This window comes from Lepisosteus oculatus, chromosome 5, assembly GCF_040954835.1.
Source record: "Lepisosteus oculatus isolate fLepOcu1 chromosome 5, fLepOcu1.hap2, whole genome shotgun sequence".
NCBI lineage: Eukaryota > Metazoa > Chordata > Actinopteri > Semionotiformes > Lepisosteidae > Lepisosteus > Lepisosteus oculatus.
Window position 1 is genome coordinate 52,647,004 of NC_090700.1, and position 26,229 is coordinate 52,673,232.

Below are 26,229 nucleotides of genomic sequence, written 5' to 3' on the forward strand. Positions count from 1 at the left end.
TAAGTGGAGTATCATTTCAGGAGAGTAGAAAACTAGCTCAACCCAGCTGTGCCTGAAAACAAGACTACTGTATAACAAGGTCTCGGTCTACATATACAGCATGTTTGGATATCAGGTGCAGGAGGACGACCTGTACAGGTTTTAAAAGGATCAATATCACCATTTTGTGCTCTGTCACGGTCACCTGGATGGCAACTGAACGCCCGTGATATGGTCACTGAAAAGTAAACACCCACTTCTGTACAGCACGCATGCAAACACAATAACTACAAAGGTTACACAGCTTGTGTAACGTGACTGACACCAAAGTAACAAAAGGGGCTTTATCAAACAGACCAAATAGAAATATAAAGGCAAATTGGAGCATATTGGCTGCTTGGGTCAACAGGGGTTACAGTAATACATTGTGCTATAATAATGAAGCTGTAGGACCTGCCCATACTGCAGATTAATCTTGATGCGACAGCATTCCAGGACCTCAACACCATCCTCAGGCTGATAGTTTAACAGCCCCATTGATCACCTGTGGGACAAGCAGAGATGGCATCCAGGGTTCAGCGACCAGTGAAAAGACACATGCTTGTCCAGGCCATGATCTTTCCAGGGCAAATTCAACAAGACAGCATCTGTAACTTGATGCAAAGCATTGAAGATTTCATGCATTTTTCCATTGCTTCCAACAATGGTGATGCATGTTACTAGCCTGTAAATTCACAGTACACACCCAGTTGAATCACACTTGTTGACTGCAAATGTTAATCTATATAATGAATTTACCTAAAGCTTATCTGTTCAATGAAATGTCAGTGTTCCTGCTAAAAAAAGACATTTTACTGATAAAAGCCTTGTGAATTTCTTATATATTGAAGGAATATGTTTCTTTTGACAATCAGGAGTAATTCTTTTGATAGGAAAAGTACCATAAATGTATATGTTTGTATATATACAGCTTCTAAATGAAACACATTTTCTGTCATAAATGATGAACATTTACAGCATTTCCCTGCCACAACAGTGCAAAAGACAGCACTCTTTTGGGCTATTCATAGCATGAATGGTTTTGAAGATTACATTTTATGCCATGGCTTAATTTATGGTCACAGAAGATGAAAAGACAACAGGAGCTCTACAGCTTGTTAGAAGTTGGATATATATATGAATAGTACATCACTTTATTGAATAACTTTAGAATGTTAATGTGATCAGAAGAAAACATGAGAAAATCAAGACACAATTATCTTATTGTTTTATTTTGGCTTGAGTAATGAAACATAACACAGGCAAGACAACACTAAGGTGAAAACCATCCACAAAATATCTAAAGAAGCATGCATTTGTTCTTTTATCATTTGCATTTCCTTTATTACTTTCACAACTGGAAGAGGATTCTTTGTTCAATGCTATAATTGTATTCAAGATGAGATCAAACACTTACTGTACCATACCATCAGCAAAATTAATCAGTTATAGTTCTTGAGCGCTGAATTTTAGAACATGAGAAAAACTAAGCTCATGGCTTCTTTCAGAAACCTGATTTTAAAGCCTTTGTTTGATGATGTTTACAGTTAATTGCTATATTTTTTCTTATGCAACACTTGAACAAGAGACAGTGTAGAAGTTTGAGGCTCTTGATTTGTAACTACTAAGTTGTAGGTCCACAGCTGTTGTAGCTTTGTGCAAAGTCAGACCGCTCCAGTAAAATACTCAGGTGTATACAGTACATGTACATTGGATGGGTATAAAGGCAAGTCCCTTTGAATAAAAACAAATCTAGTCAAATAATTAACATTGAATAAATCTGGATAATTATTACAAAAGTGATTAAATTTTCTGAAATCTCAACAGTCATAATAAAAATGAAATTATTTAAGGAAATGGCGATATGTAGTTGTGTCACAAAATTATCTGGTTATTCCCCATAAGTACTGTATATCTTAAAAAGTATAGTAGGCAAAAGATTTGCCTGCCATCTGGAAATATTGCTGAAAACGATCTGAACCCATCTGTAAATCAATACTGTTACATTCAATTATAGAAATGATTAATGCTTATTTTCAGTGTTTCTCTGTAAAAGCAATGAAAAGGCCTCCTGCATACTGCATTCTGCATTCCTCATCACAATTTCTTTCCCTCAAGAATCTTTTCAGTTCTCATTACATGAATGCCATAACAGTAACATGCTTCATGTTTTATACATTTCTGTGTAAAAATAATAAGAGGCATTAAAAATTTAATAGATGCTACGAGTTTCAATGCTCATCTTGTTGTGAATTTAATGCCTCTCAGTGTGTATACAGTACATACAATTCGAATGATTTTATGAACCTGCTTTTTGACAGTAAAAATTCATTCACATACAGCTTGTCAAAATTAGTGGTGTTTTGGTAGATGATCACAAAGCTATCCCACAGCAGCTGTAGAGAATTTGAAAGGAGGGAAACACCAGAGTATCAGCATCCTATCCATTGGCAAAAGCTGTTAGGAACCTGCACATCAATATTCAGTTCTGCACATGTGCTGCAAAACTATGGCAAGAAAAGGAGAACCTGTCAAATATACAACATTAAACTGCCACTCCTTGCTGCTTTCTTCGAGTTTGAATCTAGAACAGAAAGAAAACAACACTCTTGTATTATTTTTTAAGAATAAAAATGAAAACTCCCTTTTGAAGTAGGCTTGAGGTGGAGCCTTGCTGTGTCAACGATTACTGCTGCATCCTGTGTCTTGATTTAACAAACGAGAGTTTTTATAGAGGTTTTTAAAAGCTTTTTTTCTACCTTTTGTCAAAGTGAGCTTGTTCAAATGATTGATCCTTCCTGTCAAAATCCCATCCCTGTCAAATCTCCAAAGGGACTGCCTCAAGAATAAAGGAAACTGCAGGTGCCTCAGGCATTTTTCAGACTAGCATGTTCAATTCAGTAAAGGTATCATTACCTGATTTCTTATTGTTAACATCTGGGATCACATTAAGGGAAAAAACTAAAACTGAAACCTGTTGACCCCTGGAAGATGGGTCCTCACTCTCAGGGATATGTTTCTAGCCTTCCTCCACAGAAATGAGCATGTAAACATAAGCACACACACTCTCATGCATGCAATTAAACAACACATCAATACTTGGCTTCATAGAAAGTCACCATAAAACATATCTGTGAAAGAGCATGCAGGGGAGCTTTGGAGTTCTTGGTATTCTCAGGCAAATTCCCACCCATTACCCAAATCGGCCAGCTCTGCCAGAGTAAAATCTTTCTAGCCTGAGTAATCCTTCAATTTTCCTGCATCACAACCACCATGATGAAACAGAGTTTACACGTACACACTCTCACTGCAGGATTACAGAGGTCTTCAGAGGTCTGATGTTCTAAATGCTATTTAATAAGTTTGTTGCTAAGCTCCTAAAGCTTCACACCAGGGTGAAATCTAAGCTACAAGCATAGTCTAATAAATGTGATTCCAAGCAAGATCTATTAAAAATGCTAAACGGCGTGTTTTAAAAAAATATTTTATTGTATGCCTATTTTTTTAATGTGTTCTTTGTTTTAAAATGTGATTCTATTACATAATGCTATTTTAGAATATTACATCTATTCATTTAAATTAATTTTTCTGCTTGTGGCTCTCAGCCAAATAGTACTGAAGACTCAATTACACTTTACAATTCCACTCTTGGTGCAATTTTACATTATGAACTTACCACCCACACGGCAGGAATACACCTGTCTGAAGCATATCAAGGAATAATAAAATCAGGAGTGTGTACAGGTGCTACACATATGTATATATTTATATACTGTACCTGTTTGTATAATAATCTGTATATACAAACATAGGTACAGATGTAAAAGCATAATAAAAACATATGTAACCTGGTCTGGTGTTTTCACTCTTGTTAATGAATGAGATTACTGTTTTGAATTTGTTCCAGCAGATTTCCTTCCTCCATATACTGTATATAAATAATGAAAAATGTAGAAATATCCAAAAAGTCTGCACAAGGTTTTAATTTTTCATGAAGCATTAACTTCTGACAGCAGGTCACACATTTGTGCACATTATCCAGCATAATGGATCTTAATCTAAACACAGAAAATTCCCAAGGACACTCATTTCAAGAGTCAAAAGGTTTCTTGAAGTTAGATTTCTTGCTGCTGAACAGTAGCGTTGTCTTCCCTTATTTTGCCTTTCTGTGTTAATAAAAATAAAAATAACAACAATAATAGTAATAATTCTTACAGTTATATAGCGTGCTACACTCAAAGCACTTTACAGGTAATGGGGATCCCCTCCACCACCACAAGTGTGCAGCCTCATCTGCATGATGCAATGGCAGTGATAGTGCACACTCATAGCTAACAGCGGGGAGGAGAGCAGAGTGATGAAGCCAATGATCATTGGGAGGCCCTGACTGGTAAGGGCTAATGGGAAATATGGCCAGGATGCTGGGGTAAAACCCCTATTGTTTTCGAGAAACTACCCTGGGATTGTTAATGACCACAGAGAGTCAGGACCTCGGTTTTACATCTAATCTGAAGGACAGAGCCTTTTTACAGTATAGTGTTCCCGTCATTATACTGGGGCCTTAGGATGCACACAGGCTGCAGGGTGAGCGCCCCCTGCTGGCCCCACTAACACCTCTTCCAGCAGCAACCTTAGTTTTTCCCAGGAGGTCTCCCATCCAGGTACTGACCAGGCTCACACCTGCTTGGCTTCAGTGGGCTGCCAGTTGTGAGTTGCAGAGTGATATGCCTGCTCACCGATTGTTGTATTGTGATTTCAGAAGCACCCAAACCAAAGTGCTGCTTCTTACCTGGGACCTGTGGGTAACAGCCGCCTGACTTATTTTTTTCTGTTTCATCATCTGAAGCGAAGCTGCGTGCTGCTGCAGCTGGCTCCAGCTCCTCGTCAGGGCTTTGTTTCTGTCCTGCAAAGAAAGCAACCTGTGCACAGAGCAGATGAAAGCTTTTAATGGCTCCAGTTGGTACAGAAACCGCTCACCCATACACGGAAACACTTGAAACTCAGCTGGCAGAAACGACATTTCATCTCAAAGAGATATATGGCTGCAAAACCTCTGTGATGAAAAGATGAAACCCATGTTAACTTAGAGCAACTGCAGAACATTTCTTAAAATGTTGTTTTAATGTTGTCAATAGTAAATATAGGGCTATATTTGCAGTATGCTCACCTTCCAAACACATTATTTTTATTAACTTAGAATATACAATGCCAGTTTCATGATTTTGGCATGTTTTGTACTAATTTTATGAGGATGTGTTAGTGGTACACAGTAATTCACCTAAGAGGTAACAAATATACTGTATTAGTCAAGTCAACTGTTAATAATTGGTATTACTATTATTATTACTATTATTGGTATTAATATTAATTGTTCTCCCATGCGAGATCTGTTGAACTCCCTTAAGGAAGATTTTAAATTTGTTAAAGGGAACATCTAATGCAAAATAAAAATCAAACATAAACTATACCTAACTGCAGTTCAGGATGTACAGTACCAGACCATTATATTATGACAACTGGACACATGTCTTCTGAATGCCACATACTGATGGCTGTTACAGCACTTGCATTGACATCACTGGCACAAACAGCATCTTTAGGGCAAGAACAGCCTCATACTTCACTAATTAGCAATATTCCTCATTCAGTCCGCTGTGCAGGATTGTTAAAACGTGTAAAGCTGCTTGTTCCGTGCTAGCCTCGCCTCAACCCTTATGAGGATAAGGAGCAAATACAGAAAAAATAAAGAAAACATTCAATGTCTGAATAACAAAGCAGAGAGGAAACAAATACTGGAAGGATGAACAAGAGGGTTACAAAAACTGGAAGGTCCTAATGGAAGGCATCTTCATATGGTTAAAAAAGCTGCATGAGAGGAACAAATTTGGTGGCATTATGGAGAAGGTTTGGAGCTTGTAGTTAAGATACAATGACAATGATCCTATACATCTCACCTGCACAATACAGCTTGGTATAGTTTTGTTTAGTTTTTGTTTCACATTGGATATCCCATTTAAAGAAATAAGAAATTGACTTTAAGCCAATAAAGTCAGTGGATGAAAACAATTTAATGTCTTTTTTATAAAACAATATCTGGTGCAGAAGGAAGAACAGGGCTTTCCTTAACTTCAGGGATGGTTTTCTGCTTCAAATATTTCATTAAAATCCTATTTTTTTCCCTAACATGAAATAAAATCCACTACCAAATGTCAGACTCGCTAACCTTGCTTGCAAGTACATCTCACATCTCTCCTCCAGGCTTGTAGAGCTTTTTGTAATTGAGGGACTAGGGAGAGCTTCTTTGTATGGCTCAATTAATACACACTCATGGAAGCTGAAAACAAACAGCATGCTTTCCAATTCTTTCCTTTCCAGTATTTCATCTGGAGAGGTTTTCTTGTCCCCTAAGCAAAAAAAAGAAGAATGTGTTATTTATATCACTCCATTCATTTCTACTCTGAGTAGATTCTAAAAAGGAATACTGCACTCATACATACTGTAACATTTTCAATGATAATGAAATTAAGAGCTTGGACCTTACTAAGTCTGTAGTATTTTGTGATTAACAGTGATTTTCTTCCTAAGCAAAAATTATTTTAGCTATGACCATAAATGACATATGAAGTGTCACTAGCATTTCTGTTTACAATGACATAAAATAAAACTGTAGTGTTAAATAATACATACGTACATCTTTATTCCAACCACATACACATTCAATACATTGCATCCATGAACAAATGGAAATATGAAAGCATTAAGAAGTTATTTTTAAGCTTAGTGTATTTGAAACAAAAATAAAACCAGATATGTCTAAATGGTGATTACTTGGATAATAAATTAAGTAAGCAATTAATTTTGTAACATCTAATCAACTAAATTTAGACTAAGCAGCTTAAATTATTGTCAAACAACTGTCAACAGCAATGTTAATACAAAGTGCTTCAACCAGTGTTAAGCATTTTTAAAACAATTTATTATATTTATTTTATATTCCTATTTTACCAGTAATCAATTGGTTCAATATATAGTCATAGAATATAAAAAGATCAACATGGAAATGTAAAACAGAATAATTGAATCAAACTACATTGAAAAAAGTCTAAAAAATTAAGAAAAGGGTGGTCATTATCAAATTGTATTTCAAAATGTTCTACCGTTGTAACTGTTTTTGTCATACTGGTGAGTACACACAACACCTCATATTTGAAAGCTTTGTTTTTTCCTTTGTCAACCCTGAATATTGAACAGTGACTTTTTTCTGTTTTTGCATCTTCGATAGTTTGTGTAATTGAACAAATATTTTCAAATAACAGAGATACATATAGAGATATCTGCATATACAGTATCTGTATTAATTTCAGGATATAAACCCTGGGAAATACTTTACTTTTCTCTGCAAAAAACAGAAATAATGTTGAAGCCCCCAGAAGCAGATAACAGCTGCCACCTCATGGTAATGCATGGTGTAGCACCTATTTTAATATTTTGCTGATGAAATTCGAAGTGTGCGGACTCCACGAAGGCATCAAGAACAGACTTCAGTAAAATGGGTAAATGGGTGGTGTGCCTCACATCTTGATGTCTCACGGCCCGTGAGGTGCTTGGGAAGCAAGGCTTTCTGGAGGAAAATAATTCTTAGCACAATCCTTACAAACACTTGGCAAAGCTCAGAAGAGTTAAGGCATGGACTTGAGTCTCATTGCAGTTTTATTAGCATGCCAGTGTTTCAGTTCTTCTCAGTGGCAGTTCACACAGTCCACAGGAAACTCTAATCCCCCCTTACTTGCACGCTCCCACAGTGCTCCCAGTGGTCTCTCCCCACTCCTGGAGGTACAGACTCCCCTTGCAAGCCACTGTCTTCACTGCACAACGGGGAGGATCAAAGACAGGTACATAACTGGACAGATAGTTACGGTCATACATGAGCAGACAGCTCATAAATAACCTATAGAAAATGAATACCCTCATTCTAGTCAAACAGAGCCCCCATTCCACAGTCCAAAGCAAGAAGCATAGCCACTACACTATGAGCAACTACAAAGAACCAGAGACAGAATTACACTATATAATGCAACAATATATTAAAATAAAACCAGGCACTCCAATCCCTGAATACTGTCACGATACAATTGCAGCACTTATCTAGAGGAGGAAATATTTTAGTACCTCTAAGAAACAGAGTGTGGCTTTCTGGATCCAGCAGGTATACTGGGTTCCAGGGTGATGCGAAGTTGTAAAACGCTGGGAGGCCTAAGCTGCAGATGATCGTCCCAGTAGTGATATCCTGCAGGACAGTCGTGCTATTTCTAAGGATTTGAAGAGCCTGGCAGCAGAATCAGAAGAACATTATTATCCATCAGTGCTCATTCTGATTCAGTTCATCAACACACAGTAAGAAATGACTCTCCCCTGGCACAACAGGACTTACCACATTCTGCAGAAATGGTACGATAACCATTGCAGTAGTCAGGCAGTCCTGATTTTCTGGTCTATTAAAAACACATTATAGAATGAATAGGCACACTCACATCTCATTAATAAAATCTGCTGACACTAAATTTTTCTTTGCTTTATGAAATGAGGATAAAAAAAGAACCATACACGTACCCATAAAATATACAAATTAAAGTCTCAGATTATACATTATTTATGATAATGTATTATAATTTGCCTTTCCAACATGTATAATTATACAGTATCACAAAAGATTAAAATTAAACAGCATATGATCTAAATGCATTGAACAAAGTATTTAAAACTGCGATGACTTTAGTCCACGGAACATATCACCTTTCTGTTAACTTTGTCACAGTGATCTCTTTCCCTCTCCCAGCTGTAACTATGCGAGAAGTCCCATCCTTGCACACCACGAGGAGCTGAATATTCAGATGAAAAGAGGTCACACTAGGGAAATCCCCTGTACAAGCAGGCCGGCAGTACATGAACCGCATGCTGCTGAAATCACTGCCCCCTGGAACCGTGAGAACGGACAGTGGAAGCCCTGTGGAGCAAAACAAGTCATTATTTAGGATATCAGAACTAACACACAGAGGAAATTAACACAAACTAGTAGACCAAAACTAGACGATTTTGCATGTGAGCATTTATCTAGTATTTATTCTAAAATGGATTGTGTTCACATGCCTCTCTGTGGCCAGTTGCAGTTTCTCCCAACATTTTCAAACTGCTTCACTAGTAAAAGCCTGGCTGTATCTTGTAATGATTTTCCTCAATTATAAAGAATTTCAACAAACTTAGATTTTTACAGCAACAGAACTTCAAATATTGAAGTCAAAGATCAAAGACTTTATGCAGGATATATATAGAAGTAAAAATGTCACAAAACAATTTCACATAATAATGTATGTGAAAATGAGATTAAAAAAGGGACTACAAAAACAAACAATTATATCCACCCAAGGTTTTTCTTTGTACTAAATTAACCACTGCACGTAAGAAATATTTCTCACATTAAAATTAAGATCAAAGCTAAGGACTTAAAAAGCTCAGCTGGCTACAGAATAAATTAATCTAATAAATTAATAAATTAATGAGAAATTAAACATATTTTATATTGATATTCAATATCAATAGGTTTTAAATCTATAGTTCTCTAGGCACATACATGATGTTATTTGCATTTTATATATTTAGCTTGGATTCCACCACTTTAAGATCAATAGTTTGTTGATTTTCATAGTAGTTTTTTTTAGGATAACTAAATCTACCAGGTGTTAAGTTCTTGATATAGAATTTAAAATAGCAAAAATGTGTTCGGTATGTATCTGTATAGTCATTCAAAAAGGCATGATTTTAATTAACACAAAACAATAAAAATAGAACCACACTCTGCCTGAGTAGTGAAGCCTCATTACCAATGACATGATTGAAGATAGTGTTCTGTGAGAGAAGCAGCCCGGGGAATGAGATGATATTCTTCAGAAAGCAGCAAACTAGTCAAAGAAACCTGGAAACCAGCTCTGTGTGGGACAGGCCAGTCAACAAGACCTGTCCAGGCACTCATCTGATCCATCTGTGTAACCTTTTCCAGACTATGGTGGGTACAGCATGTGAGTCTTCCAGCAAGCCAATCTGGAAGAGTCTATTTTCCAACAGGAAATTGCATAACTACGTACACAGGGCTAGGATTACAATGGCACAACTTCAATGCTGCAGACTTGCCTTGCCTGGTTTTTTTCTACTGCCCTGAGTTGTATTTCTTCTAGTATTTTTGTTCACTCTAAGTGTTTTTATATTCGTAGTTAACCTTTAAAATCCAATAGATCAGAGTGTTGCATTTATTCTGTTCAGCTGCAGTAACTCCTATAGAAACATAACAAAAAGATGACGAAAAACAGGTGAAACTATTAAGAATGACAGGGCAGGGAGGCACTAATAGGGGGTTTGACTTCTGTTTCCTTGAGATTTTAATGAACAGAACATGCTCTTCCAAGTACAGTCAATACTCACCTAAATACTGGTTCCATACTGCGAGCAGGCCACCAGTAAACCCCAGAGCTATGCACTGAGTGCATCTGCTGATCGTTGAGCAGACAATTGGGCGGGCGTTCGGCCAAACAACATCCGGTTTCGGCTCATTATCTAGTTTATAAAAATTACAACTAATTCATTACATTCACTCACATTACCTACAGATTTGAATACAATAGTGCAAGACAAAAAAAGTTTATTTTCAAGGAATAGAAAATGTAAAACAAACACAAAGAACAGCTACATTAAAATGTCAGGAGATTCTATCCTTCTCTCCTTCAGTTTATTGTATTACAACTGTAATACAAAAGAAGACTGCCACCTAGTGCTAAAAAATTATCACTACACTTTTGTTTCAATGTAGTACCATATGTCAACTGTCAACTGTAGTACGCCTAGCGTTGCACATCATGTTTGCTATGAATTTATAAATCCATTCCTTCTAAAGCACAATTATTCCTACTGCAAGTTAATAAAATCATACTCATAAGGCAGGCAGGACTCTCTGTATGGTTTGGTATATAATGGCTTCTGTCTAACTAAGAGCGATGTTTACATTTGACTCATTATCACATTACAGGATCAAAACGTAGTACACTTTCTTCCCAAAAATAAGGGCCATATAATGTATGTATAGAACTGTAATATTGAATAAGTTGGGAATAATTATTAAAAAGATTAATGAAAGAACAAAACCTTTAACAGTCTGCTACCTGCTTTGTCCTTTGAGGGTCTCAGGAGCAGATATTGAAAAAGATTATGATTTCCACTCCACCACACACTGATACCTACAGGCAGCCCTAGGAATAAAAAAGCATGACTATGACTGTTATAATCTGTAAGAAAATCTTCACAATACTCAAAACATTGCATAGGAAATCAGTTATATGCAAATTCAATTCATTGTTTTTAGATCATATTTTTAAGTTTTAAGAATACTTTCAGAGATATCACTCCCATAAATCACTCCTCAACTGACTTGCTTTCAGATTGTAAACATGGGAAATTAGTGTCAATTAATGCTGTTGCGTGACTTCACTGAAATGTGTAATGGTATTAAATATGACAAAGTCCAAGAGACAACATACTGTATATAAGTATGACATGCTAAAGAAATTAGTACCTAAAAATGTGAAATACTCCCCAATTATCATTCTAAGTATTACATTGCAACTTTATTCGCCCAATCTTCTGGTCAAACTTCCAAATCCAAAACAAATCATATCAATCAGTCCAGTTCAGTTTATTGTCATATGCACTAGTGCAATAGTTGCTTATAGTTTGTTCACAAGGAAAACTGGTTTAATTGGTTAAAACTGGTTAAATTGGTTTAAGCGACTTGTAAAAAACATAATAACATACCTCTCTGATGACCTTTTGATTCTCCAAAAATTGGAGACAATCCACCAGGTAGGTGAAAGTGAAAGGTGCATTGACTACAAAATAATGTAAAACACATAAAATATGAGCAATTGTACAACCTGCTGTATTTGTTATAGATCTTCAAGGGTGAATAAAAATAGCTTGTTAGGAAGTAGAAAGTAAAAAAGATATCAGAAAAGTATTTTTATCCATATTTATGCTCAAACAGTAAAGCCCTTTTTTCTCTTTTCATTATCAGAAATTTAAATCAAATATAACAATAAACATTCTTATTCAAAGGAGAAATTGGCCATTTATTTATTCCAGAGAGATCAGATTTAATTTATTCTTCTCTTTCCCAGATGTCCTTTAATTTAATATTTTGGGGGAATTTTTAAATTCAGTACAAATATAGAATTGCCCAATGCAATATTACAAAAAACATGTAACTCTGTCGAAGGATGTAAATCAATTGACCCATTAACAAAATTAGGAAATGACATAAAACAAATAAGCAGAGGTCTGTAAAATGTGCAGGACTAATTTGACCACATCAGCATTGTATTGTTGTATAGACTTATTGTATTTAAACTGTACCACTATATAACTATTACACTTGCCTGTATTGAATTATTGTAACCCGAACCTCCACCCTGAACAGTGGATTCTGATAAACAACTACTGTATATGGAACAAGTAAGGTTTATTCCATGCTGAAAAGAGAAGAAAGGAAACACATTTCGGCTGTGGAGCCTTCTTCAGGATATAACTACTGTATATGCCTTCCTTTTCTTGTTCACCTTGGTCTTTCTTCGTCTCTCTTGGGTTCAGCTGTTTCTAGGTATTTTTTGTATACAGAATTAAATGCTGCCTCTTGTTTTTCCCACTGTTGCAAGCTGATCATGTGGTTTTGGCCAGAACCAATTACAGAACCATCTTCCGTCTTCTGTAGAACTTCAAAGGGGCTTTTCAGTGATGTCCCTAAAAAATGAAGATAGTTTTTTACTCCACAGGAGTTAGAACATTCTGTATGGATGCAGAGCAACAGATTAACACAAGCAAAACATTTTGTGAGCACCAAAACACAATTCAAAGATTAAGCTGTAATGTAAGCCATTTTTTATATTAATAGGTTGATGGCTTCTAAATATCTCAAACCTGTCACTAATTTTAAAATCTTACATTCCATACCATAGCATTATATCACCCACACTCGATATCTATGCTTATACATTAAAACTATCATCATACCCACCTGACTGATAAAAAAATACTATATTTGCAACCTTAAATGACTTTATAATGCAATATACATAAAATTCATTTTATGCTACATCTTTGTTTCTAATAAACTATAGGGTTTAAGCTGTGAACAGACCAACTACATTAAAATACAAAGGAACAAGTAAAGGTTTATTCCCTGCTGGAAAGAGAAGAAAAGAAAAACAATGTCTCAGCTCAGCAGCCAAAACATTGTGTTTCTTTTCTTCTCTTTTCAGCATCGAATAAACCTTTAGTTGTTCCTTTACAGTGTATGCATGCTGATGTACAGTAGCTACCTACGTGAACTACATTATAATGTTTTACTCGGTATTAAAAGAAACATCTGATAAGCATTCCATAACTTTAAACATATTACCTGAAAGTACTTTTGGAGGCTTGATTTTCATTATCATTGTGAAAGAAGAAAGCTTTACATCTGCATGACTAGTCATGTGAGTTGCCTATAAAGACAGAGCCATACAGTACTGTTTGTACTTCATTGTTCATTCAAACTGCATGTACTTACTGAATGTTTATCATAACATGCTCAAAACATTTACATTGTTAAAATGTCCTTTGATAAAACGTCTAATCACATTGTTTCACACACAGCACTCAACAATACGTTAAGTAAGTTGTCAGTACCCTTGTTATTGTTGCAAAAATAAATCCCAAATATTTTCAGTGAAAACATGTTTATCCTGAAACTATTATAAAATGTTCTAAGTTTCATAAGATAGCACCACAATCCAAAGACATACGTGTAGGTTAATGGGCTTCTGGGAAAACTGGCCCTTGTGTGAGTGTGTGAGTGTGTGAGTGTGTGTGTCTGTGTCTGAGCCCCGTGATGGACTGGCATCCTATCCTGGGTGTATCCTGCTTTGTCCCTGTTGATTGCTGGGACGACCCTGAATGAAGCAGTTAGAAAATGAATGGATGGATAAAATGGCATAATTAATTTAAAGGCTGCTGGAATTATATTAAAGATTTTTATGATTTTACATTAAACAGGAACTACATACAACTGAAGGTAGCTGTAATATTTTTAAAAATGGGTAAACACAATAAATGGAATTTCTTAACTTTGTGGTTAACAGAAACAGGGTGTGGATATGGGTAAGACACTTTATTCTACCTGTGTTACAAACAAACCTCCATGTGATTTTGAGAAGAAAATGAGTCTGTGAAAGGCCCCAGTGCAGGCAAGGGTTCAGTGCTTGTAATTGTGTGAAAAAGCATTGTATTGGAATGCCAGCACAGACGTCACTGCCACCTGCTTCTGTGTTGCAGCCTGTGTGATCTCCAGCTCCCTCAGCCAGGAATCTTTTGGAAATCGATAGACCTCGAGCCAGGAGTCTCCATTGCCTGCAAGAGGAGAAAACATCCTAACAGTCACGTTGAGCAACTGAGCAATTAAAATTAGGGGAAATGTGTTTCAGAGAAATGCCCACAGATATTGTATGAGCCAGACACTGTGATTCATCTGGAGCAAGGAAAACTAGAAGTGAGTCATTGACATTTTGATTGCAGTACCATTACGCAGTCTAGTCTTTGTGTACTGCAGAAACACCCTTGACCTTTATTAAACTCCATTCCCTACAGTAAACATCTATAAAATTCACAGATCCAAAACTTAAAAGGCTGAACTTCTGCAGGTATGGTATCAGGCTGGCTTAAATGTGAATATGTACAATCTGTTCATGGAACACATGCTTTAAATACTGTAGATCAATGGTATTCTATTGTGAAATTTACTGATATGTACAAATAAACTAAATAATAAACAAAAACTTACATTCTAACACTATCCCAGCAAAATCACCCCCTTCGGACAGTTCAAATTTTGTACAGATGTTCCTTCTGCTGACATCATCCTGTATTTTAATAAAGTTTAAAAAACAATGCAAAATGTTGCACAAATCAGTAAGAGGAGAAAAACATCTATACAGTCTACATTGTAGTACACATGATTTCCTATGGAGCTAAAATATTTGCATGCTTTTTAAATTTCATTCTTGTTGATTTCAATTTAAAACAAAGGGAAGATTCAATGTTACCATTATGTACGTTAGTGTCCTGTGAGGTTTAAAACAACTGCTGTTACACATACAGCTCTAGATAAAACTTACAGTTTCATTGATGACTTTGATTAACAGGATGCAGTCAGCAAAACAGACAAAGAGCCGTGAAAGACCTAGAAAAAGCAAAACTGCAATTTAGTAAAGGCAAGCAATTTATTTATTGACGAAGAGGCAGAAAAGCCATACACAAGAATAAGAAAATGTAAAATGTGTAAGGATGTTTCAGCTTCTACATACCCTCACTCTTTCCGAGAGAAGAAATCTCCAGTATCTTAATAAGTTTTTACTTTTAGGGGTCGAAAACTATACTAATAACTTTTATTAACACACACGAGGATAACCAATAGTTTACCCATGTCATCCACAGTCCCAAGGAGATACACCTGTTCCCCAAGGACTGTAGCGCAGACAGACGTTATCTCCACCTCCTCCTCCTCCCAGGCTGAGACAGTGGAGAAAGTGGAAACGCTGATGACAGAAAGCCCCTTGGAATGGCCGAGGAAGACATACTTCCCATCCCCAGAGCTCACAAGACAGTTGACTCTTGTAGAAAGCTGTGTAAAAAAAGCAAACACACAAGCGCTGGCAGTCTGCAGTACACACGACGCTTTCTTGAAGACAGTATGATCTTCAATACATGTGGTAGTACACAAGAAAAGGAGAAGGTGAGTTCTGTGTTTACTGTTGTAAATACTGAGATATATTTGTCAGAGCAAGCCACAGCACAATATGAATCAGATTTTGGTAAATGATAACCGTAGATAATGGTACAGTACATGTATAATTCACTGCTTTAATCCACGGAATACCATGTTTCAGTTCTACTATTATCACGGCGAGCCACATACACACACACTGTATTAAGGATCTTTGCACAGTAAACCCCGATATATTACGATATAACTGTTCACCAGATTATTGTAGATATGTTGTACAGGGATGAGTATCCGAGTTCTTTTTCAGAAAAGAAGAGGAGTTGGGCGGTGTTAACGTTTACCTTAATTTCTCCACTTGCTTCCCACACGGGAACATTTTTCTTTGCCTGCTCAGCAGCTCTGAGCGCCTCTCTCTCGGAAATGCGGTCCCACGCTTGGTCGATCAGGCTGTTCAAGACTTTGTCGATCATGCGAAAGGGCTGGGGCAGCGTATCCTTCAGTTGGTCCGGGTCCTTCAAGTACATCTCCTCCTCATCCTCACTGCCGCCTCGCTCTGAAGGAGCTGGGATCTCTGCTGGGTTCTTTCTAATGTACACAGGCATCCTCGCGGCTTTTCATCGCCCAGGAGAAACACAGTCCTGTATGTCTGGTGTTATAAATAATTGGAAAAAATCATTCAAACATTAGGTTATGGGCGAGAGGGGTCGACAGAAATCCAAGATGTTATTATTATCTAACATGTTACAGCTTAAATGCAAAGAAAGCAAATGTGCCTACCACGTTTTCCATGTACAGTATTAAAGCATAATAATGCATGTAAAACCCCACATAAGGGCCTACATGCGGCGACGGTCTCGCAGTTCACAGGCAAAGAAAACGGGACTAAGCCACGATTGCCATCGATATTCATGTGAAATTACAATAACCTACAAAAAGTTTTAAGAAATAACGAGTTCAGCTCACCAGTTCTCTTCGTCCGCATCAGCAGTTGTATCTGGTTGCCATGGTACCCCCTACAGGAAGTACCGGCACCTGTCCGCCTAGAAAAATGCTCCCTGTGGCATCTGGGACTTGTTATTTAACACGTAACAGGCTGATCACGTTTCCATTTGGTCCTCAATATAGTGTTGCATTATGTATGTATTTACACATCTCTTTAAAGTATAGTTCCTAAACCCTTAACTATAGAAAGCAGAACAAAGCGAAACCTTTATGCTCCAAACTAGAAAAGAAAGGGCTACTAAAGATTAGCTGAACGTCTGGCTTTGAATGCGAAGCAATTGCAACCAAATTAATTGCACTAAAAGATCAATCTCTCTGCATAAATGGAGAACTCGTTTCGGGGTTATCTGGTACCACAGCTCATCGCGCTGCTGTGCTCTGTATTATTACACGAGCCGTGTTTGCGGACGAGCGTGGCTGATGCACAATGACCTTTGTTTCCCACGGGTCTGTGTGAAAGGGAGCCTAGGATCTCCTCACGTCAGTGGGGCTCCATAAATAAAGGTCTGGCAGCGCTTACTTCAGCTGTGTAGCTTCTTCAGTTTTGTATAAGAGAAAAAAAACGGGCTCCTTCGTTAAACCCGGCAGGCGTTAAATAAAAGTTACCGCTGCCGTCCGTTTTCCTGGACTTGCAGGCTCTGCTGAATGTTACATCACACGACCATATTGTAAAACAAAAGTACCTCGTTCCATTAGCGGTGCCTTACAGGTTCAATTTATTAATCTTGAGAAACATTTATAATGGAACATTTCATAAACTTCACTAACCAAAGCCAGGGAAGGGACCGGATTTTCAGGTAAGTTGTTCGATTATAGTATTACTACCTGTAGTTGTGTTACAACCTGCAGTGTCTTGTTGACGAACTGAAGTGACATATGTCCCCAAACAGACACTCAAAGTAGTAAGATCGCATATTAATTATAATGTAGAATTAAAGCGTGTGTTTCATAAACGGTGAACAGAATGTCCTTTTGCCTGGCTGTTATTAAAAGACGTGTTTAATATCATATTTAAGTGGAACGAGTTGGTATGACACCTGTTGTCGAACTGAATAAAGCAAAATCAAATCAAATAAGAGCGTGCAAAATAAAAAAATGTGATCTTTGTCAAAGATTCTTTCGCTTAAGGGATTGGTGAAATAGTTTTTAAGTTACGTAGTCGATTTAAATCATTTACAGAAATGCGATCTCGCCCGACTTTCCCACTAGGAGTAGGATGATCTAGAATTCCTATTCCTTCAAATTCAAACGGAGAGAGATGATCGACAATCGGCGTGCTCCACAATATTATCACCATGTTTTAGTTTATTTTTAATCACTGTGTGTATTGGTGGTTGACCAATTCAGCGTTTATTTTTCCCGCATGAACGCAGGTGCATAAAGATGTAGTTTCTTTCTCTTTTTTACTAAGAAATCTAGCATTGGATAAAAGTTTTCTTTTTCAGAATCCCCAATAAAAAGACTGGTGTAACAATAGCAAGAACAAGATGATGTTACTTGGAGGTTTAAATTTGTATTGTATTTTCATTTCCCATCTTATAGAGCACATTTTGCCGCTTGTTGTAAATTTCAGCTCATAAAGAATTAATATCTACACGATCTAAGCCTGTTTCAATACTTTAAAAAAATATATTTAAACATCAGAAATACAAAAAAGGAGACAATATTAAAACAGTTACAGAAATAGACGCTTCACAGCCAGAGGAATTCACAAGGATAAAAGCTGAAGATTAAGGTTTTTACATATTTCCATTATATGTCTTGCCTTTTGATTCTTTAAATGTCTAATAGAATTCAAATAAAAAAAGGAATTCTATCTTATAAGCATTAATAGAGGGAGCAGTATTAGACCATTTACTTTTGTGGATGAAGTATTTCGCCAAAATAATGAGCAGCTAAATAATAAAAACAAATACTTTATCCCAATCAGGTCTAACAAAATAGAAAATAATATCAAACTCTGTTTCAGTACTCCTGCTGGAAGACGCTCTTGAAAGTGCAGTATGTGCTTCCTTTCAGAGCTACGCAGTACGCATGCGCCTTGCTGAAGTATTTGATACGAAATAAGGCCGCAAGGGCAGAATTAGCAAGAAAGCTGGACAACCTGGAAAAGAATATGAGCGCAGGGAGGAAATGTAAGTACCTGCTCCTGTGACAAACACACCCAGCAGTCAAGTGCTTCTGAATAAAGCAGCTATAATTACAAAGGGGGGTTGCAGGTTCTGACTGATTTACTTTGCATGTGGATCATATATTTCCATTGTGTTGGGGTGCTGTGTGCTCTTCCATTGTGTGCTTCTCAAAGGAGTTGCACATACAGCACCGGGGATTGGAGTCTTCCTGTCGCCCCACATACCAGGCAGTGTTCAAAGACTACCGCGATAAAGGATACCCCTAATCTTGGAGGGGTGGAGGGGGGTTTGTCTTTAATCTGTCTTTGAGCAGTGTCTTCCTTCTGGCTTCTTGAACCTTCACATCTCTGCATAATCAAGGAACCTCCACCAGTAGCAGGTGGCTGGTGTTTTAGAGCTGTGACTCGCTGTCCACACTGGAGGACCGATTTCTAACTGCTTCTCCCAGTCCAGCATGGCGGGGGAGCCCCAGTCTGTCCCAGCAAGCAGCAGGGCAGGGTATTGTATACCCTTGACGAGCTGCCCTTCGATCACAGACACAGACATGGACCCACTCACACTGGGTTCAGTTCTTCCAGAGGCCAGTTAAATTACCAGCGTGTTTGTGGGGGGGGGGAGGGAATTGCAAACACTGGCAGAACATGCAAACTCCATGCAGATAGTGCCCCAAGTCCAGAATTGAACCCAACACCCCAGAGCTGCAAGGCAGCAATGCTGACCACTGCAACGCTGCATAGCTTGGACGCACGACTGTCTTGTGTCATAACTGAAAAAGTGAACGTTCCATTTTAATCGGGGTTCGCCTTCTTTTCCTGAGCAAGACAACGGGAAAGGAGCCGTTTCTCACAGAACCCTCAGAGTTGTGCCTGTGCCTGCTTCCTCCTGCAGTGTTCAGGCTGGGGAACACCGTGAGCTCTGTGCATGCAGCCAGGCGGACTCTGCAGCTCTCCGATCCCGTCCTGCGCGCCTGCCTGGCCGCGGCCCACCTGAGCCGCGCGCTGTACTTCATCTGCGATAACCTGCTGTGGGCCAGGAGCCTCGGGTTCCTCCAGCACCTCGACAAGGAGCGCTGGGGCCTGCTCGCCTCGCGCTTCTACCTCGTCTCCCTGCTCCTGAACCTGGCGCGGGACCTGTACCAGATCTCCCGCATCATGGGACGCAGAGCCCGGGATAAGCAGGTCCAGGAGAAAATCAGCCGGCACCTCGGCAGCAACGGGGACGTGGCGTGCATGGTGGTCCCGAAGCTCGACGCCTTTCTGCTGCTCCTCTGCGAGAGCCTCCGGAGCCACCCCCCCCTGCTCCTGGACACGGTGAAGAACGTCTGCGACCTCTTCATCCCAATGGACAGCCTCCGCATATACAAGACCAACCCGGGGGTGGTGGGGTTTTGTGGGCTGGCCTCCTCGGTTTTGGGAATACTCTCAGTCCTGCAGCCAAGCTTGAAAGTGAAACCGTAGCTGTGCGCCGGCGGAGGGGACAAGGTGGCTGGTGGTGCGAGAGAGATTGCTGAGCGCTTTGGTGCTGCGGCTTGAGCTGCAGAGGTTTATGGGTAGTGATCACTAACAATCCTAATGCTGTTTGCTGACTTTCTGTAGTCGGGGGGTGCTGATCTTGCTCCATAGGGGGTATTACTCCTTCACTGGCAGGGAGCAAATTAGCACCTGTTCGCAAGAGGAAACCGTGCTGCCAGTGCAAGTGTGGGGTTTTCCCTTATATAAAGGGGGTTAATCATAAAAAGAGAGGATTAAGAATTCAATCTGGAAAAGAATACTAATGTCAACCTAATTTCAGTTTCTTATTATTTATAATTTTTGAAAGGGATGCACGTCTGGGAGATTGTAATGAGAGGACCACAGAGCGACAGAACACTTCACTTAGTATGAGGAGAAGAACTATCTACTCTGTGCTGTTGAAAATTCTGCTGTCTGCTTAATTGAAACAACATCACATTCATAAGTGAAAGAAAGAATTCAAAGATTAAGTTTAATGACAATATTTTCTTGAAAATATGATTATTCCATAAAGCAAATATCTTTCAATCCACTACCTGGTATGATGTTGGCTAAATCAAGGAAGCACTGTATTTTTTCTACCTACTTACAGAGACTTGTCTGTGTTAATGAGGTAGATATTGAATGCACACACCTGCTTCTACTGCCAGCTGTTAGTACTATTCCTACCTCACACCCATTTGGTACCAGAACTTGTTCTCTAGTTAAATTATTTCTTTCTAGTCATTCCTACAAATTATGTTAACCAATAGAAAAACTGTTCTTGATTAATAATATTGTAGCGCTTTCGGGTTCACGTGGGTATGCATCCTCGCCGCTGACGCCTCAAGTCGGCCCCCCACCGCTGGGGGCTCGAACCTGGGCCTCTGGAGTCACTCAACAGGGACCCAGCCGGCTTAGCTAAAGGGAGATCTCCCCTCAGCTCAGCGGCTGAGGTCCCTGCTATTCACAGGGAAGGGCGGTGACATCACTGCGCTGGCAACCGGCTTGCACAACCTGTAATGTTGGCCGTATGCGTTACAGTATATAGAGTATGTTCAACTAAATTATATTGAGATCTAGCAAGCAGATACCATTGATTTGTATATGGTTGTGTTTAACAAAATTAACAATGAGAATGAAAAAGATTTACCTTCAAAATAACATATAAAGCCTTCCTTTTTATTGTAACAATTGAGATTTTGTAGTTCTGAGAACTTTTTGTAAGTTCTCTGCAAACAGTCTTGAAGCTCCCGTTTTTGAAAAATGTAGAGTCGAGGCATCCCTTAAAACAAGGAAGTGTTAGAATCAACCCTTAGCCTTTATAAAAATTACAAAGTATAATTATGTGTATTGGGAAGTGCTGTATGTCATACGATGACAAAAGTAAACTGCACACGCACATGTAATAAATACATAGGGCTACAAATGTATTAAATGTTCATGATGGCACTTGTTTCTATGCTGTTTTTTATCTTTCTATATTAATAGAAATGGTACACTTTAATTCTACTGTACAACAGACCCTTTTGAAATAAACAATTACTTTTTTTAATTTCACCAGGTTGAAAATATTTAAATGTTTCTTTAATCAGAATAGAGAAAGATATTTGCCAAATGAAAATGGATGGATCAACAATTCTGTTTTGTTCGATTTCTGTTTAAACAGCTGTGACCCTTAACAGAGATGAACTTTGGTTTAAAGACAGCAGATCCTCATTTTAAAAGCTACTATATACTCTGTGATATTGTATCATCTTTATATAGCATATCTTTTTGGAGTTTTAGAATTGCAGCTATTCTAACTAAAATAAGAAATAAGCTGCTTTATGGATACATTTACATCTTTTGAAACCGATGCTGTGGAGGATGCAAATGAAGGAGGAGAGCAGTTTCAAAGTCAGTTCCACTTGATTCAAGTCCAGACACAGAAAGAAGAAGCTGTTTGTTGTAGATACTGTACCCAGCTTCGTTGTTAGGGGACTGGTCAATCCCGAGTTGCAGACAGAATGTCCTCTGTGACACCGAGCTTGTACGAATGTTTGACTCGGATTCAGGATTTCAAAATGATCCTTCAGGATTGCACAAAAAATCACCTTTCACCCAGATTGTTAGGATTTGCTCACAGACTACATGAGTAGAGAGAAATCTGGGGCTTATTGAAGAACAAAGACTAACACTGTAATTTGACATAGTTGTAACTGCACTGGTCATGAACCTATTGTTTTTCTGCCAACATACATTAATTGGCCAAAATACTATGAATCCGTATTAAAATGGAGAGACTATAACAGGCAATCCACAGCTGGCTTGAGGAGCATGAAAAATATTTCCAGAATCTTGCCTAGCCTGAAGAATCCCTCCATCTCAATTAAATTGAAAATAGTTCAAGTAGGTGGCTGCATCAGCATGCGTAAGCTGCAAAGGAACAGGTAACAGGTTTATTCCATGCTGAAAAGAAGGGTGAGCCACACCTGAAGAAGGCTCTGAAGCCGAAACGTTGTTTCCTTTTCTTTTCTTTTCAGCATGGAATAAACCCGTTACAAAGTGAAAAATGGTGGAGCAATGCAGTTCGAACCCAAACATAGGAATTTCCCACACTGGATGGTGGTCTCTTTTTGTTGAGAAATCACTCTTGGTAAGAGCTATTTTAGCCCGAAGGTGAGAAGTCTCCCTTTGTTTCCGGGGACACCTGAACAGTCTCCGGAGATCTCTGGAGGTCCACAAACTCCTGCTGTAGGCCATTGCCTTCGTGAAGAGGATCCAGATAGACAAATTGATAGGTTTGGATAACAGTGGCTCAAAACATTATTGGGTGGGAATTACTAAGATTTTGACCAGTGGGTTAAGTTCTTGTTAGACTAACAAAACCTGCTTCAAATACATTAAGTCTTTATCATTCTGTTATGCTAAATTTAATTAATTTGTTATTACTATTGTAATCCTTTTCTCTTAATTTATTACCCAACAATAACCCAACATACACTTTGCTTGAACAGCTAGGTCTTATAGCCAATTTTCCCCTGACTTCGAGCACTCACTATTTACTATACACTATTGACTAAACTGAGCCGTAGTAGAGCCAACGCGAAAAACAACATTTTTTGTCCCTAATTCATACCTTGTGTGTAGCAAAAAGTCTTACTTGGGCCTAAACTACATCATAAAACACTTGTAAAAACCTTACCGAAAACTTTAGTCGTAGCCCAAATGTTAGATTGTAGAGCCACTCCGAACACTAGGCTCTTCTAAACGCGTGATCAGGAATGTGCAATTATGTTTTAATTAGAAAGCACAGTGCACTATCAGTGCTTCACGAACTGAGTATACCATGTCAAATTTGAATAGTATTTTCGCGGTTTTCCTATGGTTTCTATTATACCATTAATTAACTGTATTTACGTTTTCCCCGGTGTCCCACTTGTCGTAGTGAGCATTAACCATAACTCTGGGTTTTAGGTGTTTAATCCTGGTATCACTGCGATTTGCAGTCGTATGTATATGTAATAAAAACTTTAATCACTATTTAGAAATGACATTCCGAGTTGTACAGTTTTGGCATCATAGCCACTGAATCGCAGAGACACTGTCCCAAATCCTAAGTAAGCTAAGGGTTTTAGGAAAATGTTCTAGAGAAGAGGGAAAAAAAACGTGATATCCTTAATGCATGAGTTATTTGAGCATCACACATTAAGTCATTACATCTCTACGAGCCTTTAAAAACCCCTGCTTTCCAGCGCGGAGGAAGTGCTGGACAGGTCTGGACCGATGTGGGCGGGGAATGACAGCTGGTATCTATTTGCCCGAGGCCCCTCCGCTCAGTCCTTTCCCCAGAGGAGCCGAGTGGCGGACACAGTGAGCGCTGCGCCTTCAGGCTAGAGTGAGTATTACTATAGCACCGGCCGGGAAGCATCAGGACTGCACCGCTGTTGTGACAGATAACGTTTTCGGGATTCCGAGGGCTCAGAAGACAAGAGGGCACAAATGAAGCTGATGCCAAGCCCTTCCATGTGCCACCAAGTTCGCCACTTAAAAATGCGTAGTTATGGTGCTTGATTTCGCAAGTGTTTACTGCGGGTTTGGTTTATAAGTTTTACGTAGTTGCAACACCAGTGAAACTGGTCGAAATTCGGAGCCACGCAAAACGGCGTTTTTACAGCACTCAGCAGGAGGGGTACAATGAAGAAAAATATCTTAATTGTAGCATATTTATACGTTTTTTTCGACTACGGACTGAAACAAAATCTGTTAATGCAAGCCGTGTGTATCATACGGGTATCCTAGCTTCATGAGCGGTGCAGTGTTAGTATGAGATTATTTGTATTTTTCTGATGCTTTTTGTAATTCTTTTCATTCATGATATTAGATGTGGCACGGCTCTGTTTTCCAAATTAAAGTCTTCTTTCAGTTGTTTGCTTTTCTTGACCCGCTTGCCTGGAATATGACTGATACGAAGTTGTTGGTTGCGTGTGTTAGTTTGTGGGCTATTCTATTTGAAACGGTTAATCTGGGAAACTTCACTCTGGGAACTCATTTTCGGAGACGATCTGGCAGATACCTTGATTGTTATCCGCCACCTCCTGACAGTTTATCTCTTGACTGTTCACTGGAGAATCCCAGTTTCTGTTTCTATTGACAGGCTGAACTTCCACAATGGCTACAGAGAAGACAGTGCCTGCTCCACCTGAGAGCACAGAGGTACAGAAAAGCATTCTGAAAAAATCGTTTTTTTGTTTTCACAGAATACACCAAAAATACTAAAACAATGACTGCCTTTGGAATGATGACTGAATGCAAATACTTTACAAATACAGCAAGTACAAATACTGCCAGATCTTCCTAACTTCTCCTTCACAAAAGTAATGGTCCGTTTGTGAAAAGTTAGGGTTGCTTGTTAGCTTCCTATGAAGTCCTTTAAGGAGCACTGCTGCCTGTTAAAAAGCACACATGAAATTAAAATGTTTAAAGGAGAAATTGATTTTCGTGTGCCAAGGAGGTAACTTCTAAATTCATCTGCTTGGATGATGAAAACAATACGAAAGGAAAAGGGGAAAAGGGAAACTGTTCAGGGCAGTGACTGCTGGCTCTGACCCCCCTCGCAGGAGAGCGTGCTGGCCCGGCTCCTGGCCCTGCCGGTGGTCGACGGCACGTTCGCTGTCATCGAGAGGGCCTACAGCAGCACCAAGCACGTGCACCCTGTCGTCTGCTCCGTCTGCGAAGTGTACGAGACGGGCGCCAAGGTGGCCACCAGCCTGGCCGTGCTGAGCATCCAGCCTGCCATCCACAGACTGGAGCCGCAGAGTGAGTACGCCTTCGCCCCGTGGATCTCCAGTTTCCACTGTGCGCCCGCTACGCTAGACTACGATAAGTGCAATGGAACAAGTAAAGGTTTATTCCATGCTGAAAAGAGAGGAAAAGAAACCCAACGTTTCAGGTGTGGAGCCTTCTTCGGGTGTAGAAGAAGCACCCCTGAAGAAGGCTCCACAGCTGAACCTTTGTTTCTTTCCTTCTCTTTTCAGCATGGAATAAACCTTTACTTGTTCCATTGCGGCCTACGGCTGCTGAGGCAGCTGCCCACTTGAGCTACGGTAAATGCAGTTTATAATGAACGTTCAGGATGGAGGACACAGCCGAGTTCGATCAGCCTCAGCTGTCAGTAATTCGCCATCAGTTCTGATGTAACTTCTTCACTTAAACATTAAAAATGATGTAATCCCCTTCTCTCCCTCGC

General features: G+C 39.0%; 3 protein-coding genes across 6 annotated transcripts in view; 2 read left to right on the forward strand and 1 right to left on the reverse strand.

Moving 5' to 3' along the window:
• Positions 1 to 3,977: 3,977 nt before the first annotated feature.
• wdr93 (WD repeat domain 93) lies at positions 3,978 to 16,928 on the reverse strand. 2 transcript variants are annotated; one of them, XM_015343748.2, is made up of 17 exons: positions 16,838 to 16,928; positions 16,216 to 16,520; positions 15,571 to 15,772; positions 15,267 to 15,331; positions 14,933 to 15,011; positions 14,411 to 14,502; positions 13,514 to 13,598; positions 12,675 to 12,855; positions 11,875 to 11,948; positions 11,226 to 11,312; positions 10,492 to 10,623; positions 8,812 to 9,022; positions 8,450 to 8,510; positions 8,188 to 8,344; positions 6,242 to 6,422; positions 4,808 to 4,937; positions 3,978 to 4,184 (listed from the first exon to the last, which is right to left on the reverse strand). In XM_015343748.2, exons 2-17 carry the CDS (start codon positions 16,474 to 16,476, stop codon positions 4,134 to 4,136), a joined length of 2,049 nt encoding a protein of 682 aa, XP_015199234.1. In that variant the 5' UTR covers positions 16,477 to 16,520; positions 16,838 to 16,928; the 3' UTR covers positions 3,978 to 4,133. The 2 variants fall into 2 exon arrangements, with proteins under 2 accessions (XP_015199234.1, XP_015199235.1); XM_015343749.2 differs by lacking the exon at positions 16,838 to 16,928 and adding an exon at positions 16,652 to 16,752.
• A 364-nt stretch (positions 16,929 to 17,292) lies between these two features.
• On the forward strand, positions 17,293 to 21,950 carry pex11a (peroxisomal biogenesis factor 11 alpha). The gene is made up of 3 exons (XM_006628863.3): positions 17,293 to 17,673; positions 18,896 to 19,011; positions 19,897 to 21,950. Exons 1-3 carry the CDS (start codon positions 17,618 to 17,620, stop codon positions 20,463 to 20,465), a joined length of 741 nt encoding a protein of 246 aa, XP_006628926.1. The 5' UTR covers positions 17,293 to 17,617; the 3' UTR covers positions 20,466 to 21,950.
• A 2,309-nt stretch (positions 21,951 to 24,259) lies between these two features.
• Positions 24,260 to 26,229, forward strand: part of plin1 (perilipin 1) — a 35,670-nt gene continuing 33,700 nt past the window's right edge. For all 3 annotated transcript variants that reach the window (XM_069190623.1, XM_069190624.1, XM_069190625.1), the window contains exons 1-3: positions 24,260 to 24,378; positions 25,138 to 25,196; positions 25,601 to 25,799. In XM_069190623.1, coding sequence (XP_069046724.1) covers positions 25,152 to 25,196; positions 25,601 to 25,799 — 244 coding nt within the window. In that variant the 5' untranslated portion in view covers positions 24,260 to 24,378; positions 25,138 to 25,151. The remainder of the gene's footprint in view (positions 24,379 to 25,137; positions 25,197 to 25,600; positions 25,800 to 26,229) is intronic.

Coding starts and splice junctions, on each gene's coding strand:
- wdr93 (XM_015343748.2), bottom strand. CDS start 16,476: ATGCCTGTGTACATTAGAAAGAACCCAGCAGAGATCCCAGCTCCTTCA. Junction 15,332..15,570: donor TGGGACTGTGGATGACATGG/GTAAACTATTGG, acceptor TGCTTTTTCTAG/GTCTTTCACGGCTCTTTGTC. Junction 9,023..10,491: donor AGTATGGAACCAGTATTTAG/GTGAGTATTGAC, acceptor TTTGCTCCACAG/GGCTTCCACTGTCCGTTCTC.
- pex11a (XM_006628863.3), top strand. CDS start 17,618: ATGGAACATTTCATAAACTTCACTAACCAAAGCCAGGGAAGGGACCGG. Junction 17,674..18,895: donor GGAAGGGACCGGATTTTCAG/GTAAGTTGTTCG, acceptor GCTTCCTTTCAG/AGCTACGCAGTACGCATGCG. Junction 19,012..19,896: donor TATGAGCGCAGGGAGGAAAT/GTAAGTACCTGC, acceptor TTCCTCCTGCAG/TGTTCAGGCTGGGGAACACC.